The sequence below is a fragment of the Pithys albifrons genome, chromosome 14 (assembly GCF_047495875.1).
Source record: "Pithys albifrons albifrons isolate INPA30051 chromosome 14, PitAlb_v1, whole genome shotgun sequence".
NCBI classification, from domain to species: Eukaryota; Metazoa; Chordata; class Aves; order Passeriformes; family Thamnophilidae; genus Pithys; species Pithys albifrons.
In genome coordinates this window covers 21,189,870-21,216,656 of record NC_092471.1, presented here as the reverse complement: position 1 = coordinate 21,216,656, position 26,787 = coordinate 21,189,870, and the positions used below count along the sequence as shown (strand labels likewise).

The window sequence follows — 26,787 nt, the reverse complement described above, 5'->3', positions numbered from 1 at the left end:
TCATGCAGGAACGGGGACCCCCGCGGCCCCCCCAGCTGCCGGTACGCGGGGCCGGGCGGAGGGGTCGGCGGGGCCGGGGCGAGGGGCCGCGGGAGAGGAGCGGGCACGGGGCGGTGCTGCGCGGGGCCCGGCACGGCCCGGGGCGGCGTGGCTGGGCAGGGCCGGGCCGGGCAGCCGGTGCCCGCACGGCGGGGCCGCGCCAGGGCGCTGCGGGGCCGCCGGTCTCCGAGGCCCGTGCGGGGGCCGGGGGCGGCGCGGCCCCGGCCCGGGCGAGGCTGTCAGAGCCGGGGCGGTGCGGGACGGTGCGGGGCGGGCCCGACCAGGCACCGCGGGGGTGCGGCGGCCTCCGGGCCTGTGGGCCCCGGTGCCGCGGGCGGGGGCCGGTGACAAACTTGCGGCCGCTGCACCGAGCCGCACCGTGCCTCTCGGTGCCCCGCATGGCGCGGGGGAGGCACCTCGACCCGCGCCCGGGGCCGCCCCCGCCTCGCAGCGCTGCGCGCCCGGCGGGGCATGGGGCCGGGAGGGCACCGGCATCGGGGGGTCACCCAGAGACAACACCGCGCTGGGGCGGGGACCCCGCGCCCAGCTGGGCTGGATAGGCGGGTCTGCGCCCGCTCCATCGGCTCGGCCCGGCTGCGCCCGGGGACACCCACCCCCCGCGGCCGCTCCCGGCGCCGGGCACCGGGCGGTGGGCACCGGAACGGGCAGCGGACCGGGGCAGCGGGGCGGCGGGCACGGGGCTGAGGGCATCGGGGCGGCGGGTACCGGGGCTGTGGGCTCTAGGGCTGGGGACATCGGGACTGCGGGCACCGGGGCTGCGTGCGCCGCGCTCGTCGCGCGCTGCCCGTCCCGCTCTGCCCGCTGCCGGGCGCCCAGCGCTGCCCGGGCGTGGAGCGAGCGCCCGCCCCCGCCGCCGCCTCCTCCTCCTCCTCCTCCTCCTCCTCCATCCTCCTCCTCCCCCCGGTGCGGAGCGAGCGTCGCTCTCCGGTGCGGGAGCCGGTGCCCCGGCGCGGGGTCGGGCGGGTTTGTGTGTGTGTGTGTGCGGGGCGTGTGCGCGTGGGGGTCCGCCCGTACCGAGCCGCTCCGCTCCGTGCCGCGCCAAGCCCCGGGCGCGGCGGCCTCCCCCCCGCGCCCCTCCCGGGGCCGCGCTGGGCGCGGAGCCCCCTCCCTCCCTCCCCGCGCTCCCTCCCTCGCTCCCTCCCCGCGCCCGCCCGTTCCCTCTCCGGACCGGCCCCCCCGCGCGGGCCGGGGCGCGCGGCACGCCGGGACCCGCAGTCCGCGGGGCGGCTCGGCTGCTCCCGGCCCCGGCGGACGGACTACGGCTCCCGGCAGCCCGCGCGGCCGCGGCTCGCTCTCGCCCTCACACTCCGGCTGCCGCTGCCAGTGTCTCCGCCGCCGCCGTCGCCGCCGAACAGCCGCTCGCAGCGCCCGGGGTCCGATCCGCCGCCTGGGGCAGGGGCCCGCCGCCCCCCGCCGCCCGCCCGCCTCGGGAAACAGGTGCGTGCCCGCCGCCCCGCGCCGCCCCGCGCCGGACCCCGGCCCCGCTGCCCGGGCACCCCGGGCCCGCGCCGCCCCGCACCCACGGCCGACGGGGACAGCCGGGAGCGAGCGAGCGGCCGGACCCCCGCTCCCGGCCGTCCGGACGGGGTCTCCATGGAAACGGTCCCGGGACACCCCCGGGGGCGGCGGCGGGGGGGCGTGCGGGTTTGGGGGGCACGGCAGCGTCCTGCGGCGGGACAGCGGCGGGGGCGCGGCGGGGCGGTGGGCGCTGACAGCGCCGGGCGGGGGGCAGCGAAGGGGCGGCGGCGGCAGCGGCTCCGCTCCCCGCCCCGCGACGGCGCGGCGGTGCCGCTGCCCTGCCCGACGCGGCGGCTCCGGCTCCGGCACCGGCGGCACCTGCCGCTGCCGGGGCGGTGCGGGGGGTCCCGGGGCGGGGCGGCCGCGGAGCGCGGCGCAACCGGGGCGGCGGCGGGACGGCGGCGCTGGGCGCTCGCGGAGTTTGGCGGCGTGGCCCCAGCCCGCCCCGGCCGTCTCCGTGCCCGGAGCCGGTTCGGCCGCGGGTGCTGGCCGGGCGGGCGCCGGGCGGTGGCGGAAGAGCCCTTCCCGGGGGCAGTGCGGCCGCCGCCACCTCCATGTCCGGGGCTGCCCCGGTGCTGCAGCGCGGGGACCCGGCCGCGGCCGCCGGGGCTGCGGGACGGTCCGCCGGGGAGCGGCCCCGGGGGCAACTGTTGAGCTGCGGGAGCCGGCGCGGGGCAGCGCCGCGGGGCCTGGCCCCGGGCAGGGCTGCGGGGTGGGGGGCGAAGCCCCCGCAGCGGTCGCGGGAGACGCCGCGTCCGGGCGGTGGGTGCCCGTCCCGCGGGGCCGTGGGCCGTGCCGCGGCCTCGCGGGGCTCGGGAGCGGGACGTGCCGTGCCGCGGGCGGGGGGCTCGGCCGTGGAACCCCCGCGGTCCCGGCCTCGGGGCGGGCCGGGGCGGTGCCGCTCAGCGCCGACGCCCCCCGCGCCCGGGGCGGGGCGGCGGGGGCGGCCGGTCCCCCGCCCGTGCCCACGGTGATGGCCGGGCAGCGGCAGGACCGGGGGGAGGAGGCGGTGCTTCCTGCCGCTCTCACCGGGGAGGAAACCAGCCCTCCCGCGGCGGCGTGTCGGTACCGGGAGGGGTCCTGACTCCTCGGCGAGCGACATCGATGTCCTCATCCCAGCCTGGGTGAGGCCGGTTCGGAGCAGCACTGGAGAAAGGTCTTCCAAGGCTAAAATAGGGACGAAGCGAGTTTTTCCTCTCGCGGAGCATCAGCTCCCCATCACCGTCGTCCCCCAGCAGGGCCGGTGCATCCCGTGCCCTTCGCAGCGACGCTGCATCTTTTTGGCCATGTCTGCAGCAGCCTTCGCTTCCCTTCCCTTCCTTTCCTTCCCTTCCCTTCCCGCTGTGCCTCTTTCATGCCCCTTAGGTTTAGCTGGTCCCGATCCCGGCACTGGCTGGAGTCTGCGTGGTGCCTGTCGAGGGCACTGGCTCTGTAACTGCCACCTGGGTCTGGAGGTGCATTCCAGGTGTCAGAGCCTGGGCTCTGAATGGGCTTGGCCTTCAGAGCTGCCCTTGGAACCTCTGGGCTCTGGAATGTCAGTCTGGCTCCTGGTCACAGGAGGCTGCGCTCTGCTTGTGGGATTTTGAACGATGTGCACCTTGTCAGAGACATTTTTGAACGTTATTGTCCCTTAAGGGCTCTTTTTCAGTCCTTAAAAATTCTTGGTGGGGACAGTCTGGTTGTTGCAGGCAAGCGAGGGTTTAGTAACACCAGTTGTCCAACAGCTGGGACTTATTATCACAGCACTGCCCAGTGTGCAGCAAACTTTTATTTTGTCTGAAATGAGGATGGGTTTTCTCTTTTTTATTTCCAATTCATCGTGCCGAGGATATATAATTACGTGTGGTGTTACTGTGTCTTTAAATCAGCTTAAGCAAATGCGTGTAGGCAAAGCCTGGCTCAGCTCCGCAGCGGCCAGGGCTGCTGTGCAGGCAGCAGCGACCAAACCCAGCTCGGGGCCACCCTTGCTGGGCACTGCTCTGCCCAGATAGCCACAGAGATAGCCTGGCCCGTCCTTGCTGGATTTTGTGCCACTCTAGTCATTCCTGGTTCATTCTCCTACAGTTTCTGACCTTTTCATGAGTGGTAACATAACATAAGATAAACTGTTCTCTTTTTTCAGTTTTCTTATTTGAATTTTTCCCTTGTTGCCTATCATGCCTGCTACAAGTGCTGTGACGGGGCTGTCATGGGGATTTTGATTTAATTTTTTATTTAATTTCTAATTTTTTGTCAGCAGTTTGCTCCAGAGGGTTTTCCAAAGTGGTGCTTGGAGCTGAGGCGCCACAGGCAGCTCTCACAATCGGCGCTAACTCCGGCCCTCTGCACCTCCAATGGACACCAGACCATCACATATCACAACAAATATAATTCCTTGCCTGTGTTACTAATGGCAACGAAGAATTGCCAAAGTGAACAAACTATGGCAAGGGAAGAAGACCTACCTGTCACTGCAGACTGTTCCCTTCTGGCCCACCTGAGCCTTGGGAAGAGCCACAGGGAGCATCCCGTCTCGTTCCGCTGCCTCCGCTCCCATCAACATGGCTGGCCACGCTCTGAGTGCCAAACCTCACTTGAGTTTTCAGCAGCTGACCTCATTTTATATTTTGTAGCCATCCAGGGTATAAAACCCCCTTCCTTTGAGGCTTTGCTGCTCTGGGAATGAATGTTTCAAAGGTGTCTCCCTCAGATGTGTTTCCAGGGTCAAAGTGCGTCACTCCCGACCTTCCACAGTGTCCCCTGGCCACAGGAGCCACGCAGTGCTGTGGTAGGGCAGCCACGGTGTCCTGTGCATCTTCTGCTGCACAGGGATGTGGTGGCCTTTCTCCTGTTCCACATCACAAGGCTGGGAAGTCCCTTTCCTTCCTTTGCGCCGGTGGCCCACCCAGTGCCAGCATGGATGGAGGTACCACCGATAGGGCAGCATTTCCTGTGTCTAAAGGCTCCAGAGCAGCTGAGCTTCACCAAGTGACTGGCAGCGAGATCCCTGGGTCTGGCTCGTGCCACGGCTGCTGCTTGTACAGGGGGATGTTCTCCCTGGGTGAACTCGTGCCCTTGGCTGAGCTCTGGCAGTGGTGCACGTTGCTGCTTGTTGGGTTGGATCTTTGCTTGGCACTCTCCTACCTGCACTGAGGATGATGTGCCTGCTCAGAGCCAGGTGAGGGAATCCCTGTGCTTGGAGGGGGTTTAGGAGACTGGCTGCTGGTGTTTCAGTACCTGTCACCTCACACCTGCCCAGGCAGGGTGCAGTGGGGACAGTGCCCATCTCTTGGTGTGTAGCTCATGTGCCAACGCTGGGATGGGGGAGAGGAAGGGTAAACACCTTGACGTTCGTATTGTTTTAGTACTTGGTAATGTACAGAGCAGGAAAATGCATGGAAAGCTTCTTGCAGGGAGTCAGGGCAGCATGGTCCTACAGAGTGCATCATGGAGAAGTGGCTGGCACAGGCTTTCTCTGGGAGGAGCAGGGAAAAACCCCCTTTCTGCACCAATGGGCCTGGCTCCACCCCAGCTACCATAAGGGGGACACTGTAGGAGGTCCTGGCTCTGGTTAATCTGATCAAAGTGAGTTAGACCAGGTGGCAACATAGCTGTGACTTCTGTAAGGACAAATACCATCAGCACCAAATTCCCCAGTGACAAGCAAGCCCTCGGCTACTTCTGACTGGCAGGTTGGTGCCAGCCTGAGAAGTTGCTTTATGTGTTTGCCAGTGCAAGGACTTGAAGAGTTGAGATTTGAGTCAGGTCAGGGATCTGATCTGGCTGAGGGATCTCTGTCACTGGGTGCAACGGCTTCTGAATCTACTTTGCAATGCGTTTGCAACAACCTAATGCTGGGGTGGGAGGTGTGAGTGTGAGGGGCAGCACCGAAGTGGGAAACAGTTAGGAAGTTTCACCTCAGGCAACTCAAGTTGGGATCCCTGAGACCCAGGGAACAGACAGAGTTTAACAGGGGTCAGCAGATGATGTGGGCTTAATTCTTGTCAGCAGTGGGAGCTGGTTGGTGAAGGCCAGGGAAACCTGTCCTGGAACCCTGGCTTGGCCTGCATTGAAACGATGGTTTCTTGCGCCATTGGGATTTTAGTGCAAGGAGGATTTGTCTAGAGATAATGATTAGAAAATATCCATTCCTGAAGATCTTCATCTCAGGAAATTTGTTTCCATCACCATACAGTGGTATTTCAGAAGAGAGGGTAACTTCTTGACTTAATCGAAGGGAGTTTCCATGTGTAGCCAAGTCATTTTTAACCTGAGTAAAAGCAAGCTTTTACTGCAAGGAAAACATCTTCTATTTTGCTTTTCCTGGAGTCCAGAATAGGCAGATTTGCTGAGTAGCATCCTCTCCTTTTGCAAAACGACGAGAGGTTTTGCCTTAGTGAACAAAACCTCCTCTTCTTTTAATTCACCACATTAGTTTCATTGAGGGCTTGTCATTGGAGGTGAGCGTGTTCAGCACCTTCTTTGCTCGCAGTTCTTAGGGCACGTTTTGTTTCGGGAGGTGAAGGTGCTTTAATACCACATGAGTTTCCCCACACAGAACACCACGTTGATGTTATTACTTCATTCTAAACTCGTTTGCTTTGGCGTTAATTAGAATTGGCTGAGCACCTATTTAGCTAAATCAAAATAAGACTGTGGTTTCGTATACACTTCCTTTGGCAGATGTTGTGGATTAAGTAGAGTCTGTGCCAGGCTGTGCCCTCTCTCCCTCTTGGTGAAGCTGATATAGGAGCTGGTATAGGTTAAACCCAGTCCAGCCAGAGGGAAAAAAAAAGAAAGAAAAAGGGTTTTAAACAGAGATCAACTCCCTGGTCAAGTTTACTGGGTTCAGTGACATGACTGAAGGGGTGAGGGGAGAGAAAGGCTTCAACAGTTTCTTCGACATCTTCTTCTGCTCGAAGGCAGGCACGTGAAGCCACGTCCTACTTGTGTTCTCCAAGGGTTTCCTATGAGTTTAATTACATCCCTTTAAAGTTGCTTCCAGCAGCATCAGTGTAGATGGGAGATTTGCTCAGTTTCCTTGTGTCGACTCGGCTAACAGAGTTCTGACCCAGGGAGGCTGCAGGTGCTCTCTCTGATTCAGTGTTGCCTCGGGAGGCTGCTCATCCCTGCGTTTCCCAATAAACTTCCTGGTCTGCCTTCTTAAGGATGCTAGTTTGTTCTTGAGCCCACATCTGATGCTTAGCCACCGTTTTGTTCCTTCTTTAAGTTCGTATCTGGATTCCTTTTCTCTTCTGTCCTTCATTCCCTGTGAAATGCCTGTCTTTGGCACATGTCCCACATAGTCCATAGAGGACAGAGGCCAAGAATCCATGAAATAGTGATCTCTGTTGCTGTGTCCTCCCAGCTCTCCTCTTGTGGCCATCGTCCTGCTCTTTGGACCAGCTCTTACTTGAGCACTCTAAACGTGCAGTTTCTCCCAGCTCCTCGTACCACGCCGTTATCACTCCTCCCTTGCCAGACCTATTCCGGGGTCACGCCTGATCTCTACTTGTCCCCAGCTCCTGTTCCACGTTGTGCAGCCACACGGAGCCCCTTCCCCCTTTGCACAGAAGGACCCTTTTGATTCCTCCCAGAACATCTGTCCTGCCGCTGTGCTCGGGGGCAGAACCTTCCTCCTCCTCTTCTTTCAGTTTAGCCTAAGATGGTGAAATCCCCGCAGATTGTTTGTTCCCCTATTTCCTTTATGTTGCATTTCTCTCCAAGCATCGAAAGACTCCTCCCCTTCCTGCTCTAAGCCACCTCGTTCTCTTTGGGTATGACCCTGCTCTCTGCCTCGGCGTCTGCCCGGCTTCCCCGTCGCTACTGAGGATTTCTCCCGTCTCACAGTGTGTGTTTTTAGCAGGTTTCCCCTCTTCCCCTGACCTCTGATTTCCGTACTCTGTTTGCTCACTTGTGCCCTCGTACGTGCAGATGGGTCCGTCGCTTCTCTTTGGCACACCAGCTGCCTTGCCCCCGTTTCTCCCGTGTGCCCAGCCCTTTTTCCCTGTCCGGAGCATCCCCACTGGCACGTTTAGCCTGCAGCGAGGACACCCGGCCGCAGCTGCGTTCGGAGGAGCCGTTCAATCCCGCTGCTCGGTCCCTCGAGCTGCTGGCCAGAAGGTCCCTGTGTGGTGCCTTTCATGGCACAAGCTGCTGCTTGTCCCGTGCAGATCTCTGGTGTCACCAGGAGTTTGTCAGGGAAAAGACATCCGACGGAGATTTGGGATCACATGCTGCTTTCTGCTCATTCCCACTGCCACCGCTGCACCGAGAGCGTTACTGTGGCTCTGCGCCTGCTTTTCCTCCGGGCTTTAGTGTTTCCCTGAACCTCCTTGACAGCATCTACCGTTTGCAGTCAGTCCTGCTTGGTTCGGCTGAGTCCACTTGTTAGTGCAGGCGATCCTCTCTTCCTCCGCTGCCTTTTCCCTGGAGCAGCAGAGCTGCTCAATGCTCCAACACCCAGTGCTGCACGATTGGCTGCAACGCTCTCCCCCGAAAGCTCCACCCCGCCGACAGTGCGTCGTGGATGCTCCCGAATCTCTGGATTCCCTCCTGTTTTCCACCCGTAACTCCACGCAAACCAGCACCTTTCTGACTGAGGGAGGGGTTAATCCCTTGGCGGCACTGTTGGCAAACCTCTACTCCGTCCAGGGTTCTCCAGCTGAGGGGAGACCCCCCCTTGTTTGAGGCTTTGCCTCTTGAACCTGCCACGCACTGCTTTAGGAGTATCCTGTTAAGCGTCAGGGGTGTCAATGCTGTCACAGACCATCGCCTTGGTACAGCTCTGCCTGGTGGCTCCGAGCACTGGAGGTTCCTCTGGAGGGAGGGGAAAAGTGGTGTGTGTGTGTGTGTGTGGGTGTGTGGGTGTGTAAAGCTATTTGTGTGAAACTCTCAGGGTAGACAGTGGCTTTTTGGCAATAACATTATTTAGTGCAAGGATGAGCGGATGGTGGATTCTGTCCCAAGGCACTGCTGATTCCTTCTAGCCCTCTTCCAGACTTGTGGCATCCCCAGGCGTCGCTCCCCATCTGCCTGGCAGCAAAGCTGGGGATGAGTCTCCCAGGAGCACAATTTAATCGATCATCGTGGGGAGACTTCCCAATCCTCTGTTTCCCTTTCACAGGCAGAGCGGCCCCTCGAGCCCCAGCAGGTCCCGGAGGGTGAGGAGCAGCTGTCATGATCTCTACAGCACCTCTCTACAGCGGGGTGCACAACTGGACCAGCACAGAGCGCATTCGCATGTGTGGCCTCAACGAGGAGAGGTGAGGTGCGTGGGCGGCGGGCAGGGGAAAAGGAGACAGCCAAAGGCAAATTACTGGGGTCTGAAATGGCTCGAGGTGCAAAAGAGCTGCAGGGAGGGCTTGGATGTGTTGGATATCATGGCATTTTGGGAGGGTGCCCACATCCTGCGCTCTGGAGAGGTCTCTGCAGGGGATTCATTGTATGTGGCTGCATTGCCTCTACAGCTTTGATGGTGACAAGGCTAAGTTGTCTGCATGTGGTGTTGGCTTCACCAGACCTGTGCTCTCAACAGTCAGAGAAGGGAAAGAGCTTAAACCAAGAGCTTCTGGTGATCAGGAAGGTTTGTGCCAACCAAACGATCAGATGGGAAAGTTGTGACTTGCCACCAAACAGAAGATTAGGGAGGATTAGTAGCTGGGAGGCAAGATCGATCAAGCCAAACTCCTGGCAGTCCCCGTGGCTTGGCATCGCCTATTCATTCCCACGGCTCGGGGGTCTCGTTCTCAGAACCGACCACTTTGTGGTTTCCTCAAGGCCGCCATGTCTGTTCCACGCGTTTGTCGGAGCCAGGGCAGTTTTACGTGTGCAGAGGCAGCGTGTGGCTCTCACTCCTGGGCGCGAGTGCCAAGGGCTCTGACGGATCGGGGGTGGGCAGGGACGAGCCCCGGCTGTGGCTCGGGCAGAGCTGATCTGCCACCCGCAGCCCCGCCGGGCGCCCTGCGTCCCGCAGATAAGGGCTGCGATGGCGATACCCGCCGAACCTCCCGGCGCTGCTCCGACCTTACAATAGACGTCAAATTTTGGAGTGGCTGGGCTGGGCGGGGTGCTGCGCCGGGCGCTCCCTCATTCTCGACCCCCATCCTATCGCGAGCATCGCCTGGGCCCCGTCCCTGCGGACGGGCATCGCTCGCCGGGAAGAGCCGGGCACGGTCGGGCGGAGGCCGCGTACCGCTCTCGGAGCTGCCCCGGGGCGGCGGGCGGGGACTGGGCGGGGGGTCCCGCCGGCCGTGCAGGTAGCGGCGGGCCAACTGCGGGCCAGGGAGCGCCGGGAAGCGCCGGGAGCGCCGTGCCCGGGCGGGCCCCGCGGGCGGGCGGGCGGCTGCGCTCGGGCGCCCCCTCGCGTTCGGCCGCAGCGCCGCCCCGGCCCTGCGGGCACCGCGCCGGGACCCCCGAGACGGGACCCCCGGGATGGGACCCCCGCTCGCCCCCGCCGCCGGCTGCGCTGGAATGGGCCTGCCCCGGCCGCCATCCCCGCCCCGCCGCCGGTGACGGGCGTCCGGGGCAGCGCTGAGAACGCCGGCGTGGTGGGGAGCCCCTGGAGGAACTGAGCGAGCTGTCATCGGTCGACCCGACGGCCGATGCGGGTGGCATGAAGGCAGCCGCGAGCGGGGTCCCGGCGTTGGGAGTACGGAGCAGGGTCCCAGCAGTGAGGCAGCCCGGAGAAGGGCTCTAGTGCAAGGGGTATGGAGAGAGATCCCGGCACAGGGGTACAGTGTGGGGTCCTGGGCTGAGCAGCCTCGGGCAGGGTCCCGGCACTCTGCAGGGTCCCAACACAGAGCCCAAGGAGGAAACACATACCCATAGTTCATGTCTGTGACTTTGTGGTGAGAGCCCAGAATGCTGGGAGAAAATCCGGCTGAAATCATGTAATGAACAGAATCCAAACTGGATGTGTTTTGTCCTGGCACCAGCAGCTTAACCCAGTGTCCCTTAAAAACTAGGAAAGTGCTGTCTGGTGAATACCCCCAGGGCAGGAGTGTCCCAGGAAGGTTACAGTCCTTGTCCTGAATCCAGGCTTTCCACTCAGGAATCATATTCCAGAGAGAAAGGGTCAGACATGCTGGACAGCTGGATGCGGCACACTGGGATAGCTGTGGGCACCCACTGCTCCTGTCTGGACCACCTGAGCTCAGAGAACTTCGGCAGTGAAGGGAGATCCCACTGGCAGCTAGGCTGGGCTGGGAGTCCTGCAGCAGGGTGCAAGCAGAAGGAACAGGAATGAGGTGCCTGTGGAAGGAGAGACAAGCAGGAGGAGGTTCAGGGTAGGATGAGACTGGAAAGGTGTGATGGGACAGAATGGGAAGCGGAGGGGACAGGAATGGGTGTGTGACTCTGGGCTGTGATACAGCACAGTGGGGAGGGCTGTGCTGGCCTGTGGTGAGGCCAGGTGGCCATGAGCAAGGAAGGTACACAGCTTCTCCGCTGTCCCATGCAGGGACAGGGAGGGGTGGGATGCTGAGGAGGTTATTTTGGGGTTTTGTAATGCTGTGTCTTGTTCCTTGCCTAGGAGAGCCCCCCTTTCTGATGAGGAGTCTAAAACAAGCAGCTCACAGCACTTGGGGTCTCAAGAGTTTTGTGTCAGCAGCAGCCTTTCCGAGGTGAGCTCCTTGCCTGCACAGCAGGCTCCAAGAAGGCCATCCCCTGATGGAACAGGCCTGCTGCTTCTCCCTCTGTGTCCTAGGTGGGCAGATCCTGTCTGCTTCCCAGGGAAACACTTGCACGGCTCCCAGAAACACCTTCTCGTTTCAGGTGGAGCTCACAGCAGTCAGTGGTGGTACCAGCAGTGCCCAGGGGCTGGATGCTGATGGCAGGTTGGAGGAAAAGCTTGGACTCAAACTGGAGGAGCAGCCACCTGATCCCAACCCAAACTCCGAGAGTGCAGGAAAGACTGTGACAGATGATGCCCTGGGCCCTCTGGCAGGTCAGGGGGATGGCAGAGGGCAGGAGCCAGCAACCCCCAGAGCTGTGGAGGAGGAGAGCAGTGGTGCTGATGCTGCCTGGACACCAGCAGATCCTCCCAGTGACAAGCAGACTGATGCTGCCCCAGCCTGCTCCATGGCTCCAGAGAGTGAGTCTGCTGAGAAGGAGAAAGCCCCCCCAAGCACTGCAGCACAAGCGCCAGGCATGCTGGCAGAAGGGACGTTGTCCATGGTTGTCTCCAGCTGCAACACCTCTGCCTCTACTTCCACCACCTTCACCTTGAACAGGGTGTGCTTTCCCCCTTCTCAGGTCCCTGCTATGCAAAAGCTCCCCCTGTCCTTCCAGGCCGGGGCTGTGCTGAGCCCGAGCCAGTCGCTGGTGTACATCCCCCCGCCCAGCTGTGGGCAGCCGCTCAGCGTGGCCACACTCCCGGCTACCCTGGGCGTCTCCTCCACGCTCACCCTCCCTGTCCTGCCTTCCTACCTGCATGAGCGTTGCCTGCCAGGCATTATCGCTTCCCCGGAGCTGCGCTCCTACCCCTACACCTTTTCTGTCACCAGGCCCTTGGCTTCGGATGCCAAAGTGGTGTCTGTGGAGGTGAATCAGCTCAGCTGCCCTCCGCCCTCGGGTGGAAGTGGTCCCCAGGCTCTGGCTGAGAGTGTTCCCCTGTCCAGTGCTAGCCCAGCTGTGCCCTCCAGCCAGGCTCCACCAGCAGCACCAGGTGGGAGTGCCGCTCCCTCCTCTGGCACCATGGCACAGGCCAGAGCTCCAGCAGCTCCTGAGCCACATGCACCGGGGGCTGCCACTTCTCTGTCTCCTCTGAAGTCCCCTCCCCAGTTGGAGCGGGAGATGGTCTCATCTCCAGAGTACAGTGAGATGCCTCTTGATCTCTCCTCCAAGTCCAACCGCCAGAAACTGCCTCCACCCAGCCAGCGCAAGACCCCGCCGATGCCCATCCTCACCCCTGTGCACACCAGCAGCAAAGCCCTGCTCACCACAGTCCTCTCCAAGTCCCAGCGTGCGGCCCAGGCTGCAGGCAGCAGTGTCACCTCCTGTCTTGGCACCACCCCGCCCTTGGTCATCTTCCCTGAGTTCCTGCGCAATGGCGAGCAGGGCTCCTGGGTGAAGAACACTGCGCTCATCAGCGCCATTCCCGGCACCTACGTTGGTGTCGCCAACCCAGTACCCGCCTCGCTGCTGCTCAGCAAGGACCCCAGCATGAGCCTCAGCAGGGACCAGCACCTCCTGCCCAAGCAGGAGCCCATCTCCATCATTGACCAGGGCGAGCCTCCCAGTGCTGGTGTTCCCTGCGGGAAGAAAGCCAACCAGGTCATCACAGAAGGACAGCAGGATCCTGCCAAGAGACTTCTTCATGGCAGAGTTGCTCCAGGAGCTCCTTTGTGTCAGTCCAAGGACATCTGCACCTGGAATCCCATCCAGGGAAGTGTGTACCCGCGATGTCCTGTCAATGGAAAACCTTCCAATCCTCAGGTTCTGCCTCTGGGCTGGTCTCCTTACCATCAAAGCCCTCTGCTTTCCATTGGCATCTCCACAGCAGGACACCTGCCCCCAAGCCAGAGCAGCCCCTGCAAACTGGCTGGAGCAGGTGAGCTCCCGGCATTCCCGAGCGTGCAGCCCGCAGAGCCCAGTGCAGCCACCCAGAGCCTGCCGGAGGGGCTGCCCCAGCTCCTGCCTCAGGAACGGGAAGCTGTGGCCAAGACCAAGAGCTGCCGAGTCTTGCCCAAGCCCTACAAGGAGCCAGGCAACCCAGCCCCACTGGAAGCAGGTCCAGCTCTTCAGACCAGCGCCTTGGATGGGAAAGAGGGGAAGGGGAAGCTGAATAACACTCCAAAGAGTCAGGAGTGCACTCAGCCAGAGGCTGACTCCGGTCAGGAGGGCAACACAAAGACTGAGGTTCCCCAGGGGAGCTATGGGCTCAAACAGTTGGATGCAAAACCCAAAAACCAAGTGTTAGCGGCGTATTTGTCGCACGACCTGCCTGTGGCGGGGCAGCAGGGCCTGCGGGCGGTGCCAGAGGTGCCCGCGGAGAGCCAGCACAAGGAGCCGGGCTGCGAGGGCTCCCAGGACCCGCCACCCTCAGAGCCGCTCCCCTGTGCGCGGCAGGTGGATCTGTGCAGGGTCAAGAAGGAGCAAGTGGAGTGTGACGTGTCATTTCCACCTGTGACCTGCCTGCGGGCTGGGGCTGCTCCCCACACCTTCGCCAAGACCAAGCTGAAGGGAACGGGACAGATCAAGCAGGAGGGCGGCACGCGCTGCAAGGCCAAGCGGCAGCACGATGGGGATACCAGGCAGAGCCACAAGAGACTGAAGTGCCAAGGCCGGGATGGCGAGGAGTCCCCAAGCAAGTCAGGGAGCCGGAGTGTGCACAGCCGGAAGGTGGGTGGGATGGGCTGGGACCACTGGGTCATGGCAAAGGTGAGGCTGGGGGAGCAGCTGAGGGCACAGGGCTTTCTACCTGTGCTCTGGGCATTGCCTGGCTGTGGGGGAATGTACCTGTACTCCAGGTTATCCAGGGCAAAAATGGATCTGGAGTGTCAAGACGCTGGAGGGCGCCGGTGTGATGAGTGGGGGGATGGAGTTTTGTCTCTTCTGTGTTGCTCCAGCACAGTCATTCGGCAGCTCCGGCTTCAGCCCATGTCCTCCCTTCACAGTGGCAAAAACACCACGACAATCCGCATGAGCTCGGCAAGCAGGAAGGCCAGGAAGGCCGAGCCAGCCTGGGCTCCATCACAGATCACAACAGCCTCAGGGTAAAGCGGAAGCGCAGGAGGCCTGCCAAGACCGAGTGCCCATCGCTGGCACACCGTGGGGACAGCCACGAGGAAGGTACTCTTGGGAATGGCAGAGGGTTGCTGCAGGGTCAGGCTGCCCGTGAGGCCAAACTGCCATTCTACTGCCATTCCCAGGCCTCTGGAGCTTGTTGGCAAGTTGGGATCCAAAGCAGAGCTGCAGCATGATCACACTCCCAGAATGGTTTGTGTTGGGAGGGATCTTAAAGCTCATCTCATTCCATCCCCCTTCCATGGCCAGGGACACCTTCTACTAGACAAGGTTGCTCCAAGCCCTGTCCAACCTGGCCTTGGATGCTTCCAGTAGTGGGGCATCCTGCACCTCTCTGGAGAACCTGTGACAGTGTTTCACTATGATCATTGTCAAAAACTTCTGCCTTATGGCCAGTCTAAACTGATCTCCAGTTTAAATCCATCCCCCTTCTCCCACTGCAGCAGCTCCTGCTATGGGGGCACTGCACTGCCCTTCCCAGGCTACAGGTGTGTTTTCTCAAGGCTCGATTTTCCTCACAGGTTACCTGGAGAAGAAGCCCAAGAACAACTTTCGGGATTTCATTCCTGTGGTGCTGAGCAGCCGGACACGCAGTCAGTCAGGTGAGTTGGTGCCACGGCCCCCGGTGGCAGCCCTGGGTGGACTGGGAGCATTCCCTTATCTTATGTGGCCTTATCTCAGTGTTCTATCCTGCTTTGAAGCTTTGCTTTGTGGGTCCTCTTGCCTTTTTTTGTCAGTTAAAAATCTCACTTTTTTGCAGGAAGTGTCGCTGGTCCTTCTGCTGGTGTGACAGGAGAGTGTGATGTGACCAGTCAGGATATTTTACCATTGCTGGAAGAGGATCAGGAAGAAGAGGAGGAGGAAGAGGAGGAGCAGGAGACATCCCCGAAACATCGCAAGCTACGCAAATCCCACAGGACACACTGCCACAGCCGTAGGGACAGGGACAGGTCTGCATCCGAGAGGAGCAGCTGTCACACGAGAAGGAGCCGGGAGCTGCCCTGGAGAGCAGAGTCACCCAGGCAGCTGTGGGAGCCCAACGAGGAGGAGGAGGAGGAGGAGGAGGATGGCCACATCAAAAGGAAGAAAAGGAGACGGCAGAAAAGTCGGAAATACCAGACAGGGGAATATCTGACTGAGCGGGAGGAGGAGCAAGTGGGTTATCCACACCGGAGGCGGAAATCCAAAGCAGGTACACCCTGGACAGGGGGTTCTGATACCAAACTGAGGACTAGCATGGGGATTTTTGGTTTTGTTACTTGTGAGATTTTTGAGGGTATTTTGGTTTTCAGGGTTTTTTGTAATGAAACTCTGTAATTTTTAATTACTTGATGGCCACAGCATGGACCCCGTCAGTCGGTTGGCTCTTCTTTCAGAAACATTTACAGTAAATTCCAGAGCAGTAAATGTGGCTAATTAGACACTGATCTTACCCTCAGATTAAGACAGAGGGCGTGGGAAAATGAGAATGGGATGAGGTAGCGCAGTGGAATATTTCTGGACAAGCATGTGCCCCTGGGAGTGGTGTTCAGCATTCTGGGCTAGTGCAGAGGGATGCAGGGCCACCACGGTTCAGGCTGGGCTGCTCTTGGCTTTGTCTTGCTCTGTGAAGGTGACTTGCAGACTTGCACCAGGGAACGAGATGGTGAGAGCATTAACAAGGGTTCCCTGAGGGCAGCAGTCCCTGCAGTCCCCTCTCCCTGTGCAGAGACAGTCTGAGGCCATGGGATCTATCCCTTGGTGTGGGATGGCTCGGTGTGTGCCCTGCAGATGTGTCTGCGGTCACACAGGTGACTTCTGGGAGGAGAGTTGTCGGGGGCAGCACTTCTGCCAGCCCTCCACATTCTCGGGCTGAGCTCTTGGAGGGGATGTGGCCATGGACCTGTTGCCTTCTGCCACAGCTGAGCTCAGACTGACACTTCTTGGGGGAGGCTGAGGTGCTGCTCAAGGGCTGTGAGGAGCAGAGGGCCACTGTCCTCCCACCGGCTGATCTCCCAAGCCAGGTTTCTGCTCCAGCACAGTGTTACACTGTCACTGCACGGTCTGGGAGCCTCTGGCAGAGCAGGAACAAAGTTTCAAATGGGCTTCCGGGTATCTTGGCGACTCAGGGGTTGCTTTCAGGACTGCCTCCTGTTCAAAATAGAAGCCTGAAAGGAGGTTTGAGTGCGGCAGCATTTGGGAGAGTTTTTCCATCAGTTTTGTTACACATGTTAAAAGTGTCTGTCCATCCAGTTTCCTTCAGGGGGTACTTGCTTGGCCCTCAGATTGGTGAGCTGCTGTACTTTGGATTCAGAAGTTATGGCTGAAGCCATCTCCAGTGGCAGTGGAGCCCTGAAGTTCCCTCAGATATCTGTTTTTAACTGATCTCTTACTCATTTCATCAAGTGCCAGTAAGTCTTGTGCTGCAGGTTTGGGTGAGCAAGATTCCTTCACTCAGCTGACCCACCCTTTCAGTATTTTTGCAAATTTTGATCACATCCTTTTCTACCTTCTCCTCTCCAGACTGAGGAGTCTCTCTTGTAGGGTGGCATCTCTGCCCCTGCATCCTTTTGGTTGTGTTTTCCATTCCCACTCTGTTCTTCTTGAGGTGTGGACACTGGAACAGCACAACAGTACCTGAGATATTCTGACTGTTGAGATTTTATTTGTGGTTCTGCCTTGGTATCTTGGCCAAACATATTTTTCTGAGCAAGGCCTGTGGTCCCTGCTTCCTGGAAGTAACAAGACATAAGTGGAAGTTATGTGTGATGCTTGATGTTGAGAATCCAGAGCCTCAGCATAGTGTGTGGAATCTGAAGGTGCTTCTCCTGGAGATTTACAAAACCTGCCATGGCACTGCAGGCAGCAGTGTTCCTTAGAGATGGAAAGTTTTGTTTCTGGAGTTTATCCTCCTGGTCCCTTGAATCAACCTACTGAGGCATCTCCCAGATCCCCACAGAGAAATTAAATGTTTGTTCCCCACCAAGAGAGCCAGACTTGAAGGACACTGTTTCTTAGATATAAGGAAGAAATTCTTCCCTGTGAGGGTGGGCGGGCCCTGGCACAGGATGCCCAGAGAAGCTGTGGCTGCCCCATCCCTAGAATTGTTCAAGGCCAGATTGGGCAGGGCTTGGGGCAACCTCGTCTAGTGGAAGGTGTCCCCGCCCACGACAGGGGATGGAATGAGATGAGCTTCAAGGTCTCTTCCCACCCAAGCCATTCTGGGATTCTCTGATGCTGTGGCTTGGACCTCACAGAGGTGTGTGCAGGTGCCACCTCTGCCCTTTGGGCTGCACAGGCTCGTCCTTTTTACCTGTTCTGTCCCAGCGCTGCTCACCTGCCTGGAGGGACGTGCAGCATCGTATGAGTCCTGTGACTTGTTCCTTCCATACTTTGCTCCCCTGTTGCTGCTGTGCCCTTGCTCTGGGATGTTGCTGTTCCAGGGAAGCAGAGCACCTGTCCCTGTGTGATGTGCAGGGCTCTGCAGTGAGCAGTCTGCAGCTTTGTAATGTGGGGAAGACAAGGGTGGATTTCCCTTGAGGAATCCTGGTGCTTCCTACCTGAATGCATATTAATCAAAACTTAAATGTTCTCCTTAACTTCAGGGAATGATATGAGAGGGCAAGGCAGGGCCTGTGTTTTTTAGGCAGCAAGCAGTGAGTGTTCACAGACAGCTTGAAGGGGATTCCTCCTGGTCTTCCTCCCTCTCTAAGGAGTATCCTTGGGTCTGTCCTTGAGTCTCTTGTGTCCATGCTGAGTCCATCTCTAATGAGAGAATCTCTGTGTTCTCTCTGCTTATCCTTCTTGCAGTGCCCTTGCCATGGGGCTGGATGTGGAATCATAGAACCCCAGAAAGTTTTGGAATGGAATGGACCTTAAAGCTTATTCAGTTCCACCCCCTGCCGTGGGCAGGGACACTTTCTACTAGACCAGGTTGCTCCAAGCCCCATCCAACCTGGCCTTGGACACTTCCAGGGATGGGGCAGCCACAGCTTCTCTGGTTTCTGTGCAGCTCTCAGAGACGGGCAGTTTGCTCTGCCTGGTGACAGAGGTCTGGGTGGCCTTTGATGTGGTACCTGCAGAAGCTCCTCATTCCCATTTCTTGTTTAGATTTTAGGCACCGGAAGCAGAAGGAGTGTGGGAAGGGTAAAGGCACAGAGCTACAGCTGAGGAGCAGGCTATCCCCATCCCCCCGGAAATCTCAAGGACGCACAGACTTTCGGAATGGCTTCTTCCTGGAGCACTCCGACAACTCTCCCGTCCAAGAAGAGCTGGAGAAACCATCAGGAAAACGCAAATGTAAAACCAAACACCTGGCAGGGATCTGTGACGAGGGGAAGGTATGGCTTGGAGGGATGAGCATGTGGAGAGAAGAGGGAGAGGGGGACTCCTGTGAGTCACGTGTCAAGGAGTTGTGCTCCTTCCTTTCCCAGGGGAAAGGCTGCTGCAACCAGCCCAAAATGTGCTCTCTGAAGAAGCCCCAGGACTTGTGGACACTTTGTAAGCCCCATCGTGTCAGACCAGGGAGCTCCCCGGAATCGCCCACAACCCAGAATGTTCCTCCTGGAGCTCGGCGGCTGATTGTGAACAAAAACGCAGGGGAGACGCTCCTGCAGCGAGCGGCTCGCCTGGGCTACAAGGTGAGTAGTGCTGGTGCCCCTCGTGCCCCGTGCCCCCCCTGCCTCCCCCGGGCCGGTGTGTCACAGCCACTGTGCTCTTGTTGGCACAGGACGTGGTGCTGTACTGCCTGCAGAAGAAGAGCAGCGACGTGAACCACCGCGACAACGCGGGCTACACTGCCCTGCACGAGGCGTGTGCGCGCGGCTGGATCGACATCCTGCACATCCTGCTCCAGCACGGCGCCAACGTGAACTGCAGCGCGCAGGACGGCACCAGGTGAGGGAGGGCACACTTGGGCCAGCGTGGGGGCTGCAGGAGGAGCTGTTGGTCGTCACTAAATTGGTCCTGACCCAAACTAGAGCATTTCCCAGGCTCTCTCTGCTTCTGTCCTTGCAGGCCTGTCCACGATGCAGTAGCAAATGACAACCTGGAAACCATGTGGCTTCTGCTTTCCTATGGTGCTGATCCCACTCTGGCCACGTACTCTGGGCAGACAGCAGTGAAGCTGGCCACCAGCGATGTGATGAAGAGCTTCCTCTGTGGTAGGTGCCAGGCCTGGGGGTGACAGTGCTCCTGTCCATCCCCTCTGTCAGCGTACAGGGTGACATCTGGGTGTCCAAGGGCTTGAGCAGCAGGTGACTCATCATTTTAGCTCTGTGCTGTCACACAAGTGTGTTTTTGCCACCAAAACTTTAACTCTAGTGTTTTATCTATTTCCTATATAGGACACAAGTCACTTTTCTGTCTTCAGTGTGCAAGGAGGTGACCATGCTCTGGTTACACAGCTACAGTGTTCTGCATGGAGACACTGTTCACAGTCCCTGGTTCTACTGCCTAACCTAAGTGAACATAGTTTTTACTGGCAAATAGTGCTGCCTTCTGTGTGAAAACAGCAGTGCCCAAATGCTGCTGCTGGCAGAAAGGGCCGTTTTGAATCCCTATGGCCCCATTTTGCACCCTTTGTGTACCTGCAAGATGAGTGTTGTGGCTTCTCCACAACAGAAGGGACAGCCACAGTAGTGGAGATCCCCAGATGCAGACAAGACAGAAAATCTTGTTGAAAAAACCCTGTTTGCCCACAGTCTGAGCTCCTCCAGGATCAACTACACATGGAGGTATTGGAAGGGTGATTTGGAGCTCGGGACCACCCTAAGAACCTTTCTTTCCAAGCCACTTCACATTGTCAGGCTTTTTCCCCTTTCAGCTCCCATTTCCTGATCCGGGGCCTGGGGTGATGTACTCTCCTGAACCAAAGCCATGGTTCAGCCTTTGCCAAAGTGGGAAAAGCAGCAGGGGTGGAACAGGTTTATCAGTGGATATGTACACTAGGATTGTGCTTTGATCCACTAACCCTCTCGATTCTCCCTCTTTAGATTACCTGTCGGATCTCCAGGGCCGCTCTGACGGAGACCCTCGGACAGCCTGGGACTTCTACAGCAGCTCTGTGCTAGGTGGGTGCAGTCTGGGCCGGGTCACTGAGGCAGCAGAGCTGGAGGTGATGCCATGTCACAACACACAGTTCCCTTGGGTTTGCACACGTCCTTTTCCACTCACACCTTGGGTGGAGATTTTCCATGGTGTTACATGCTGGGAGTTGCACATGGAAGGGGCTTTTTCTTGGCATAATGCATCCCTCCAAGTGCAGGACTGGGCTTCAAGTGCTGCTAGTAATTCCTGACAGTCTTTGAATATCAATCCTAGATTCTGCCATTCTCATAGCAGTGTTTTTGCTCCCTTGCTAGCCAGTCACCCAAGGAAGGTCAAGGACATACTAATTCCGTCAAGCTGTAGAAATCCTGAACTTCCATGGTTGCCACAGCTGCCCATCCCTCTGCATTGGAGGGGAGGTGTTTGTCCTGGGGAGGTCCTCTTCTTACAACACTGGGCATTTCCCAGTGAAGGTCTGACTTGTGTCTTTATTGTCACTTCCTGAAAACTTGGTTACAATGGAAGATGTTCTGGATCTGGCATGGGCCTGTGGCACACTAGAGTCCCTCCAGCCTCTTCCAAGTTCAGCACTCTCAAGCCCTCTGTAAAGGCTCAGGTTGTTTATGCTGGCAGGCTGGAAGGCTACTTGTTGGTTTTAGTTGTTCACCTCCATCATTTCTTCTAAAAGCAAAAAAACATTGATTGATACATTCAGGAGGGTGCTCTTGGTAGAGGACTTGTCCTTGGAGGACCCTGATGTTTCTCCATTCTGGAACAGGAGAAATTCTGCACTCCTAAGAGCACTGTTTATAGGTTGTTGCACTTCAGGCCTGTCAGGGGAACAGTTGAAACCTCATCCTCCTTCCTCCGATTTTCTCACTCTTGAAGCTGTCACAAGCCTTTATGAAGGAAAAATAGCTATTCTTGGCAATATTTTTTAAAGGTATTGCTCCTTTTGATTTATCACTGATTCCCATTTGAATTTCTCTGACAAACAAGGAAGGAAAATGGTGTGTGATTTTGTGGGTAGAAGAGTTTGGCTCCCTTTGGTCACTACTGAGTTTGTGGTTACCCAAAGAGCTTTGTGCTTGAGTTCTGGTATCTGCTTGTGTTCTTTCCTCCAGAAGCTTCTTGCTTGGGTTGTAGGCTGCTGTCTTCCCACATTTCTGTCTTCCACCCCTGTAGGCAAAAAGAAAGGGATTTTTTTTTTCAGTAAGCAAACCATCACTGACTCTTTAAGTGTTCCTTGGGGGTGGAGGGGAACTGAGATGCTACAGTGATTGCAGTCCACTGCTCAAAGGGCCTTACTTGGACCCTTGGCTAACAAGGAGAATCTCCTCAAGGAGGGCTGGGGACTGCACTTCCTTTCCTGTCCCTTTGTTGAGCTTGTCAGAGTATTTATTTATTCGAGAGTGTTTAAAGACCACCACCTCTGTGACACCCATCCAGCCTCCTCCAGGCTGAATCCTGACCACTGTGGATATGTCTCTTCTGGGTCCCTGTAACTCACATGGTGCCATCTGCCAGGTTTTAACTCTCTCCTGGGCATCCTGTTAACAAGCCAGACAAACTCCACACTGATCTGCCTCTACCCTTCCCTGGAAGAATCATTTGATCCTTGCTGTAGTAGAAAGCTCCTTCCAGTATTGGTTGGACTGATGTTCACACCTCTGGTGCTCCAGGCTTTTACCTCTGTGGAAAGCAGAGGCTCTCCCAGAAATGGTGCCAGTAATCCCTGGGGAAATGTCAGCTGCACAAAAGGTTCTGAAGCCCTGTGGCTTTGGTGTTGCTTGTAGAATATTTCCATCTCTGGCTCAGTGAGATCCCAAGATGGAGTTGTACCATCCTGCTGTCTGAGGGTCAGGCACACCATCCCTCCTTCTGCCCCATCCACAGAGCATTCCCAGTGCCACCTTTGGGATGCTGCCCAGCAAGGCAGGAACTCATCCAGCTGGGAAGTGATCCCTACCCTGCCAGGTCTGTTTCCAGCAGGCACAGGAAGGGATCATCCTCCCCATCTCCCTGAGATCAGCTTACAGTGGCAGTGTCACCCTGTGTCACCTGCGCTCTGCCAGGCTCTGCTGCCGGGTGCTGCCAGAGCTGCAGGAAGAGCAGGATGCCCGAGTTTGAAATATGGGGCTGGTTTCTTTACACCATGTTTACTGGGTGTCCTGAAATGGCCCTTTTTGGCTCAGGTACCTCAGCAGTCACCCCGGGTCACCTGGAGCAGGTACAGCCTGGGGCAGGTTCTGCTCTGGAGTAACTGAGCTGCTCCCAGCTGTCACAGGCAGCAAATATCTCTCCTCCTGGATCACCCCTTTGGAATCTCCTTTTCTGTCAGCTTCACCAGCTGAAACACTGCTCATCCTTCAGTGTGGAGGAGAAATCCCAGGCCCTGCTCAAGCTGTTCCTGGTCTTACAGGCAGGAATGCTGTCCACATTTTCCCTGAGGTCTGTAAATCTCTTGGGGGCAGAGGGATAATGAGGGAAGCCAGGGTGTGGGATCTCTGAGGTGCAAGTGTGGAAAAGTCATCAGTGTCCTGCACTTGGTGCTGCTGCAGCTCCGGACACAAAGTCCGACTCCAGGGTTTGTGTCCACGTGTGACAGGCATTGTTGTTCCTGATTGTCTCCTGCGGTGGTACAGGATGTTCCTGTCCTTGTCCCAGCCTTCACTTGCCTGACAGACAGGACTGAGCTTTCAGGGCAGACACTGGGCCCTATTTTTGCCACGTTAAATGCATTTAATTCTTTTTTTCCTGTCTGCTCAAGAAACTTGAGGTTTTTCAGTGATGGCATCTGAGCTTTGCCAGCAGCAAGATCAGATCAATATCCATGTAACTTATTTTTGTCCTATTCTACAGCAAATTCTGACGATTTCAGCACCCTGTTTTTCTTAAGGATTTTTTTCCCTTGGCAGAACCAATAAATGACTCTATTTTTCTCTGAGACCCTGCCTGAACCAGTGTCTCCTGTCATCTACTGCTGTTCCTGTATTGGAATCCCATTCGTGCTGGGTGAGCACTCTGGTGTGTGGAACTTCCTCGTGCAGCACACCAGAAGATTTTTTTTTGCAGCCTTTTCTCTCATGCATGGTGTTGAACTTTTACATTATTGGTTTATTTGGTCCGCACATCGGGTCTGGCTGCTCTCTATAGGATCTACACTCTATTTTCTGGAAGTTTTTTGAGTTGTCCTATATTATCTCACTGGTACAAAACCACTCTGCAAAAACAAGACTATTCATACCTCTTCATAATAAAATCCAGGCAGCAAGCTTCTTTTCAACAGGAGCTTTTCAGATTGGTGAATAAGAAATTTAACCCTCTTTAAATGGTTTATGGATCCAGTAGGCTGTTCTCCTTTTCCTCTGGACTCAGATCGTGCTGGAGCTCAGGTGCCTCCTGGAACAGCCAGCTTTTATCTGCAGGGTGTGTTCTGTAAGTCTTAGAATCATGGAATGGTATGGGTTGGAAAGAACCTTAAAGAACATTTAGTTCCATCCCCCTGCCATGGGCAGGGAAACCTTCCACTAGATCAGGTTGCTCTGAACCCTGTCCAAACTGGCCTTGAGCACTCCCAGGGATGGGGCAGCCACAGCACCTCTGGGCAACCTGTGCCAGGACCTCACCACCTTCACAGGGAAGAATTTCTTCTGTATACCTTGCCTAAATTTCCCCTCATGTTTGATTGATTGGATTAGTCTCTGTTGGCACAGCCTTGCTGTCCTCCCTTGGGACACGGCTCCTTTGGACCACCTGCTGGAGTTTCTGAGGGTGGGATCTGCAAGGAGAAGCTCTTGAGGAGCAGAAAACTTGCTGTGCCTTTCCTGGTAGGACTTGTGCAGGCAAAGCCTCTCTACATCCCCCTCCTCCCTCACTGTTCCAGGCTCTTCCAGGCTGAGGAGGGTTGTGCTGGCATGGGAGAGGGGCCAAGGCCGTGTCAGGGAGAGTCTGGGGTCTCCAGTGGGGTGGCTCATGGGGCAGGTTGTGACCCATCCCACCTGTGGGATCACAGCACACCTGAGGTTCCTGCCATGACATGGGATGTTCTTTCCACCTGACCTGGTCAGGGAGCTGACCCTCACTGTGCAGAGCAGCCAGTGCTCACTCCACGTGCCTCTGGGATGAGGGGCTGGAGGAGAGCAGGAGGGACACAGCTCTCCTGTGGCTCCTGGGGTGTTGTGGGAAGGTGTCCATGGGATCACGGCAGCGGCCAGAGCCATCCCCAGGGAGTGCCAGCACTAGCTGGTGTGACTGTGAGTGGTCCCAAACTGTCCTGCCTGTTGCAGAGGGGAAGGACACCATTGGCTGCGACCTTCTGCTCAACCCTCCGGGGAGCTCAGACCAGGAGGAAGAGGAGCAAGAAGCAGACAACTTCATATTTGAGTTCTCAGACAAGCCACTACTTCCCAGCTACAACCTCCAAGTGTCCGTCTCCCGGGGGTGAGTATCGTTTGCTGGAGCAGAGAGCAGTTCCATGGGTGGCCTCAGCCCCAGCACAGGTGGCAGCACATCAGTCATTCTGACAGAGTTAAGAGCAGTTTGTGTATGTCAGGTGGTTATTTTCATAGAATCATCACAGAATCCCAGAATGATTGGGGTTGGAAGAGACCTTAAATCTCATCCAGTGCCACCCCCTGCCATGGGCAGGGACACCTTCCACTAGCCCAGGTTGCTCCAAGCCCTGTCCAGCCTGGCCTTGGACACTTCCAGGGAACAAGAGACGAAGTTGTGGCTGCGGTGCTGGGGAAGTTGAGGAAGCAGCACTGCCTTGTTTGGGGCAGCCCAGAATGTTCTCAGGGAGCAGAGAGGTTCCTCAGGGCTGCCCTCACGCAGTCCTGCTCCATGGCCAGGCACATCCTGCTGCCGTGGGTGTCCCTGTGCCATGCCTGTCAGGAAGCTCCCCCTTCTCCTCCCTGGGAGGCAGAGATGTGGGCACCGTGTCCGCAACCCCCTCCACCCCTAACCCGCCGTCCTCTCACCGTCCTTGCAGGCCCTGCAACTGGTTCCTCTTCTCAGATGTGCTCAAGCGGCTCAAGCTGTCCTCCCGCATATTCCAGGCCCGCTTCCCGCACTTGGAGATCGCCACGCTGCCCCGGGCAGAGTTCCAGCGCCAGGTGTCCCTCAGCCAGGTGCTGGCGCAGGAGGAGGTGCCGGCGAGCCCCGAGCCGGCGCCGGGCACGGCGGAGACTGTGGAGCTGGTGCACTACGAGCCCGAGCTGCTGCATCTGCTGGGCTCGGCCGTGGAGTACCAGGCGTGGAGCAGCTGACGGGGACGAGTCGCCCCCGGCATCACGAGGCAATAATAAGGACCAAGGGGAAGCAGCTCTCTCAGCGCCAGCAGCAGGGACCCGAGTCTTTGGGCAGCCAATTCTCCTCTCCTCAGGGTCTCCTCCAGCTGGGGAGGGAGGACCCCTCGCCTCCAAGGACTTCCTGGGATCCCTTGGCCACGAGCAGTGGCGGTCGCTGCCGCCGCCACCCCACCCAGCTGCAGTGGGTGATGGAGCCCCTCCATCCACAGGGCTCACAGGGCAGCAGGGGATGGTGGGGGCCACCCCCCCTCCCCGCTGGGCCCCCCCAGAACTGCGCCTCTCTGTTTGCCCTCCCCCTCCCAACGTCTTCCATAGTATTTATTTAATTAGTATTTAATTTGTAATGTTTTCTTTGTTTTTGCTGAGTCTGTATCACTGTGATGGTGAGCTCCGGGCCAGGGGATGAGGCTGTCCCCCAGCCCCTCTCCAGCACACCCCGAGGCCAGCCAGGCCTGGGGCATCCTGGCCCTCGTCCCTGGCCACAGAGGCCCGGGGACAGCCCCTTCCCTTGGCTTTGGAGCTGGCTTTGCTGCCGGCGCTCAGCCCCAGCCGGGAGCCAGCCCCGCTGCTCCATCCTCTCCCGGGCTCTTTCCTCCATCTCATTCGTGCTGCTGCTCCCCGTCCCCGGCGACTGCGCCCGGGCAGGCACAGCCCGCGGCCCCAGCACACCCCCCGCTTCGGCAGCTTGTCCCCCTGCCCCAGGGTCTGTCTCCACGGCAGAAGCCCCTCCTTGCCCCGCTCCCTGCCGGTGACCCCAGAGCATCTCCCCGGGAGGGAGCGGGCACGGGCAGGCTGCTGCGTCCCGGGGCCAGTACAGTTTTATTGTACAGGTGCTAACAGGACTGAGGACGGGACAATCGGGGGATTTCCGGCTCTCCCCACTCCGCAGCGGGAGCCTTGGGTGGGTTTTTTTTGTTGGTTCGTTTTTCCTTTGTGTTGTGTTTCTCCCCAGCCAGGGCAGGCGTGTCCCCCCTTGGGCCCTCACTGCCAGCCTCCCCCTGGGGGCCCGGCAGCACCTTCTTTAAGCCGAGGGGTTTTTGCCTTTGGGTGTGTATTCTGGTTGCTCTTTCTGATTTGTTTTATTATATGCAGCAACAGGCTGTGGTGTCAAAAACACTGATGTACAGAAAAAACCTGCATCAGG

The 26,787-nt window shown here is 58.1% G+C and overlaps 2 protein-coding genes across 3 annotated transcripts; one reads left to right on the top strand and one right to left on the bottom strand.

The window, feature by feature from the left end:
* LOC139678380 (basic proline-rich protein-like) lies at positions 1-4,120 on the bottom strand. Its single transcript, XM_071569163.1, has 2 exons — positions 4,023-4,120; positions 1-2,665 (listed from the first exon to the last, which is right to left on the bottom strand). Exons 1-2 carry the CDS (start codon positions 4,118-4,120, stop codon positions 1-3), a joined length of 2,763 nt encoding a protein of 920 aa, XP_071425264.1.
* Positions 1,406-26,787, top strand: BCORL1 (BCL6 corepressor like 1). 2 transcript variants are annotated; one of them, XM_071569429.1, is made up of 15 exons: positions 1,406-1,497; positions 8,684-8,822; positions 11,090-11,180; positions 11,332-11,503; positions 11,594-13,899; positions 14,175-14,349; positions 14,826-14,906; positions 15,065-15,496; positions 18,394-18,623; positions 18,717-18,923; positions 19,013-19,179; positions 19,300-19,445; positions 20,277-20,354; positions 24,621-24,774; positions 25,325-26,787. In XM_071569429.1, exons 2-15 carry the CDS (start codon positions 8,737-8,739, stop codon positions 25,599-25,601), a joined length of 4,602 nt encoding a protein of 1,533 aa, XP_071425530.1. In that variant the 5' UTR covers positions 1,406-1,497; positions 8,684-8,736; the 3' UTR covers positions 25,602-26,787. The 2 variants fall into 2 exon arrangements, with proteins under 2 accessions (XP_071425530.1, XP_071425529.1); XM_071569428.1 differs by having other exon boundaries at positions 11,332-13,899.

What these genes read in the sequence shown, in the direction of transcription:
- LOC139678380 (XM_071569163.1), bottom strand. Translation starts at nt 4,120, where the DNA reads ATGTTGATGGGAGCGGAGGCAGCGGAACGAGACGGGATGCTCCCTGTG. An exon ending in GGAACAGTCTGCAGTGACAG is followed by an intron (nt 2,666 to 4,022) that starts GTAGGTCTTCTT and finishes TCGCTCGCCGAG; the next exon opens with GAGTCAGGACCCCTCCCGGT.
- BCORL1 (XM_071569428.1), top strand. Translation starts at nt 8,737, where the DNA reads ATGATCTCTACAGCACCTCTCTACAGCGGGGTGCACAACTGGACCAGC. An exon ending in TGTGGCCTCAACGAGGAGAG is followed by an intron (nt 8,823 to 11,089) that starts GTGAGGTGCGTG and finishes TTCCTTGCCTAG; the next exon opens with GAGAGCCCCCCTTTCTGATG. An exon ending in GGAGTGTGCACAGCCGGAAG is followed by an intron (nt 13,900 to 14,174) that starts GTGGGTGGGATG and finishes CTCCCTTCACAG; the next exon opens with TGGCAAAAACACCACGACAA.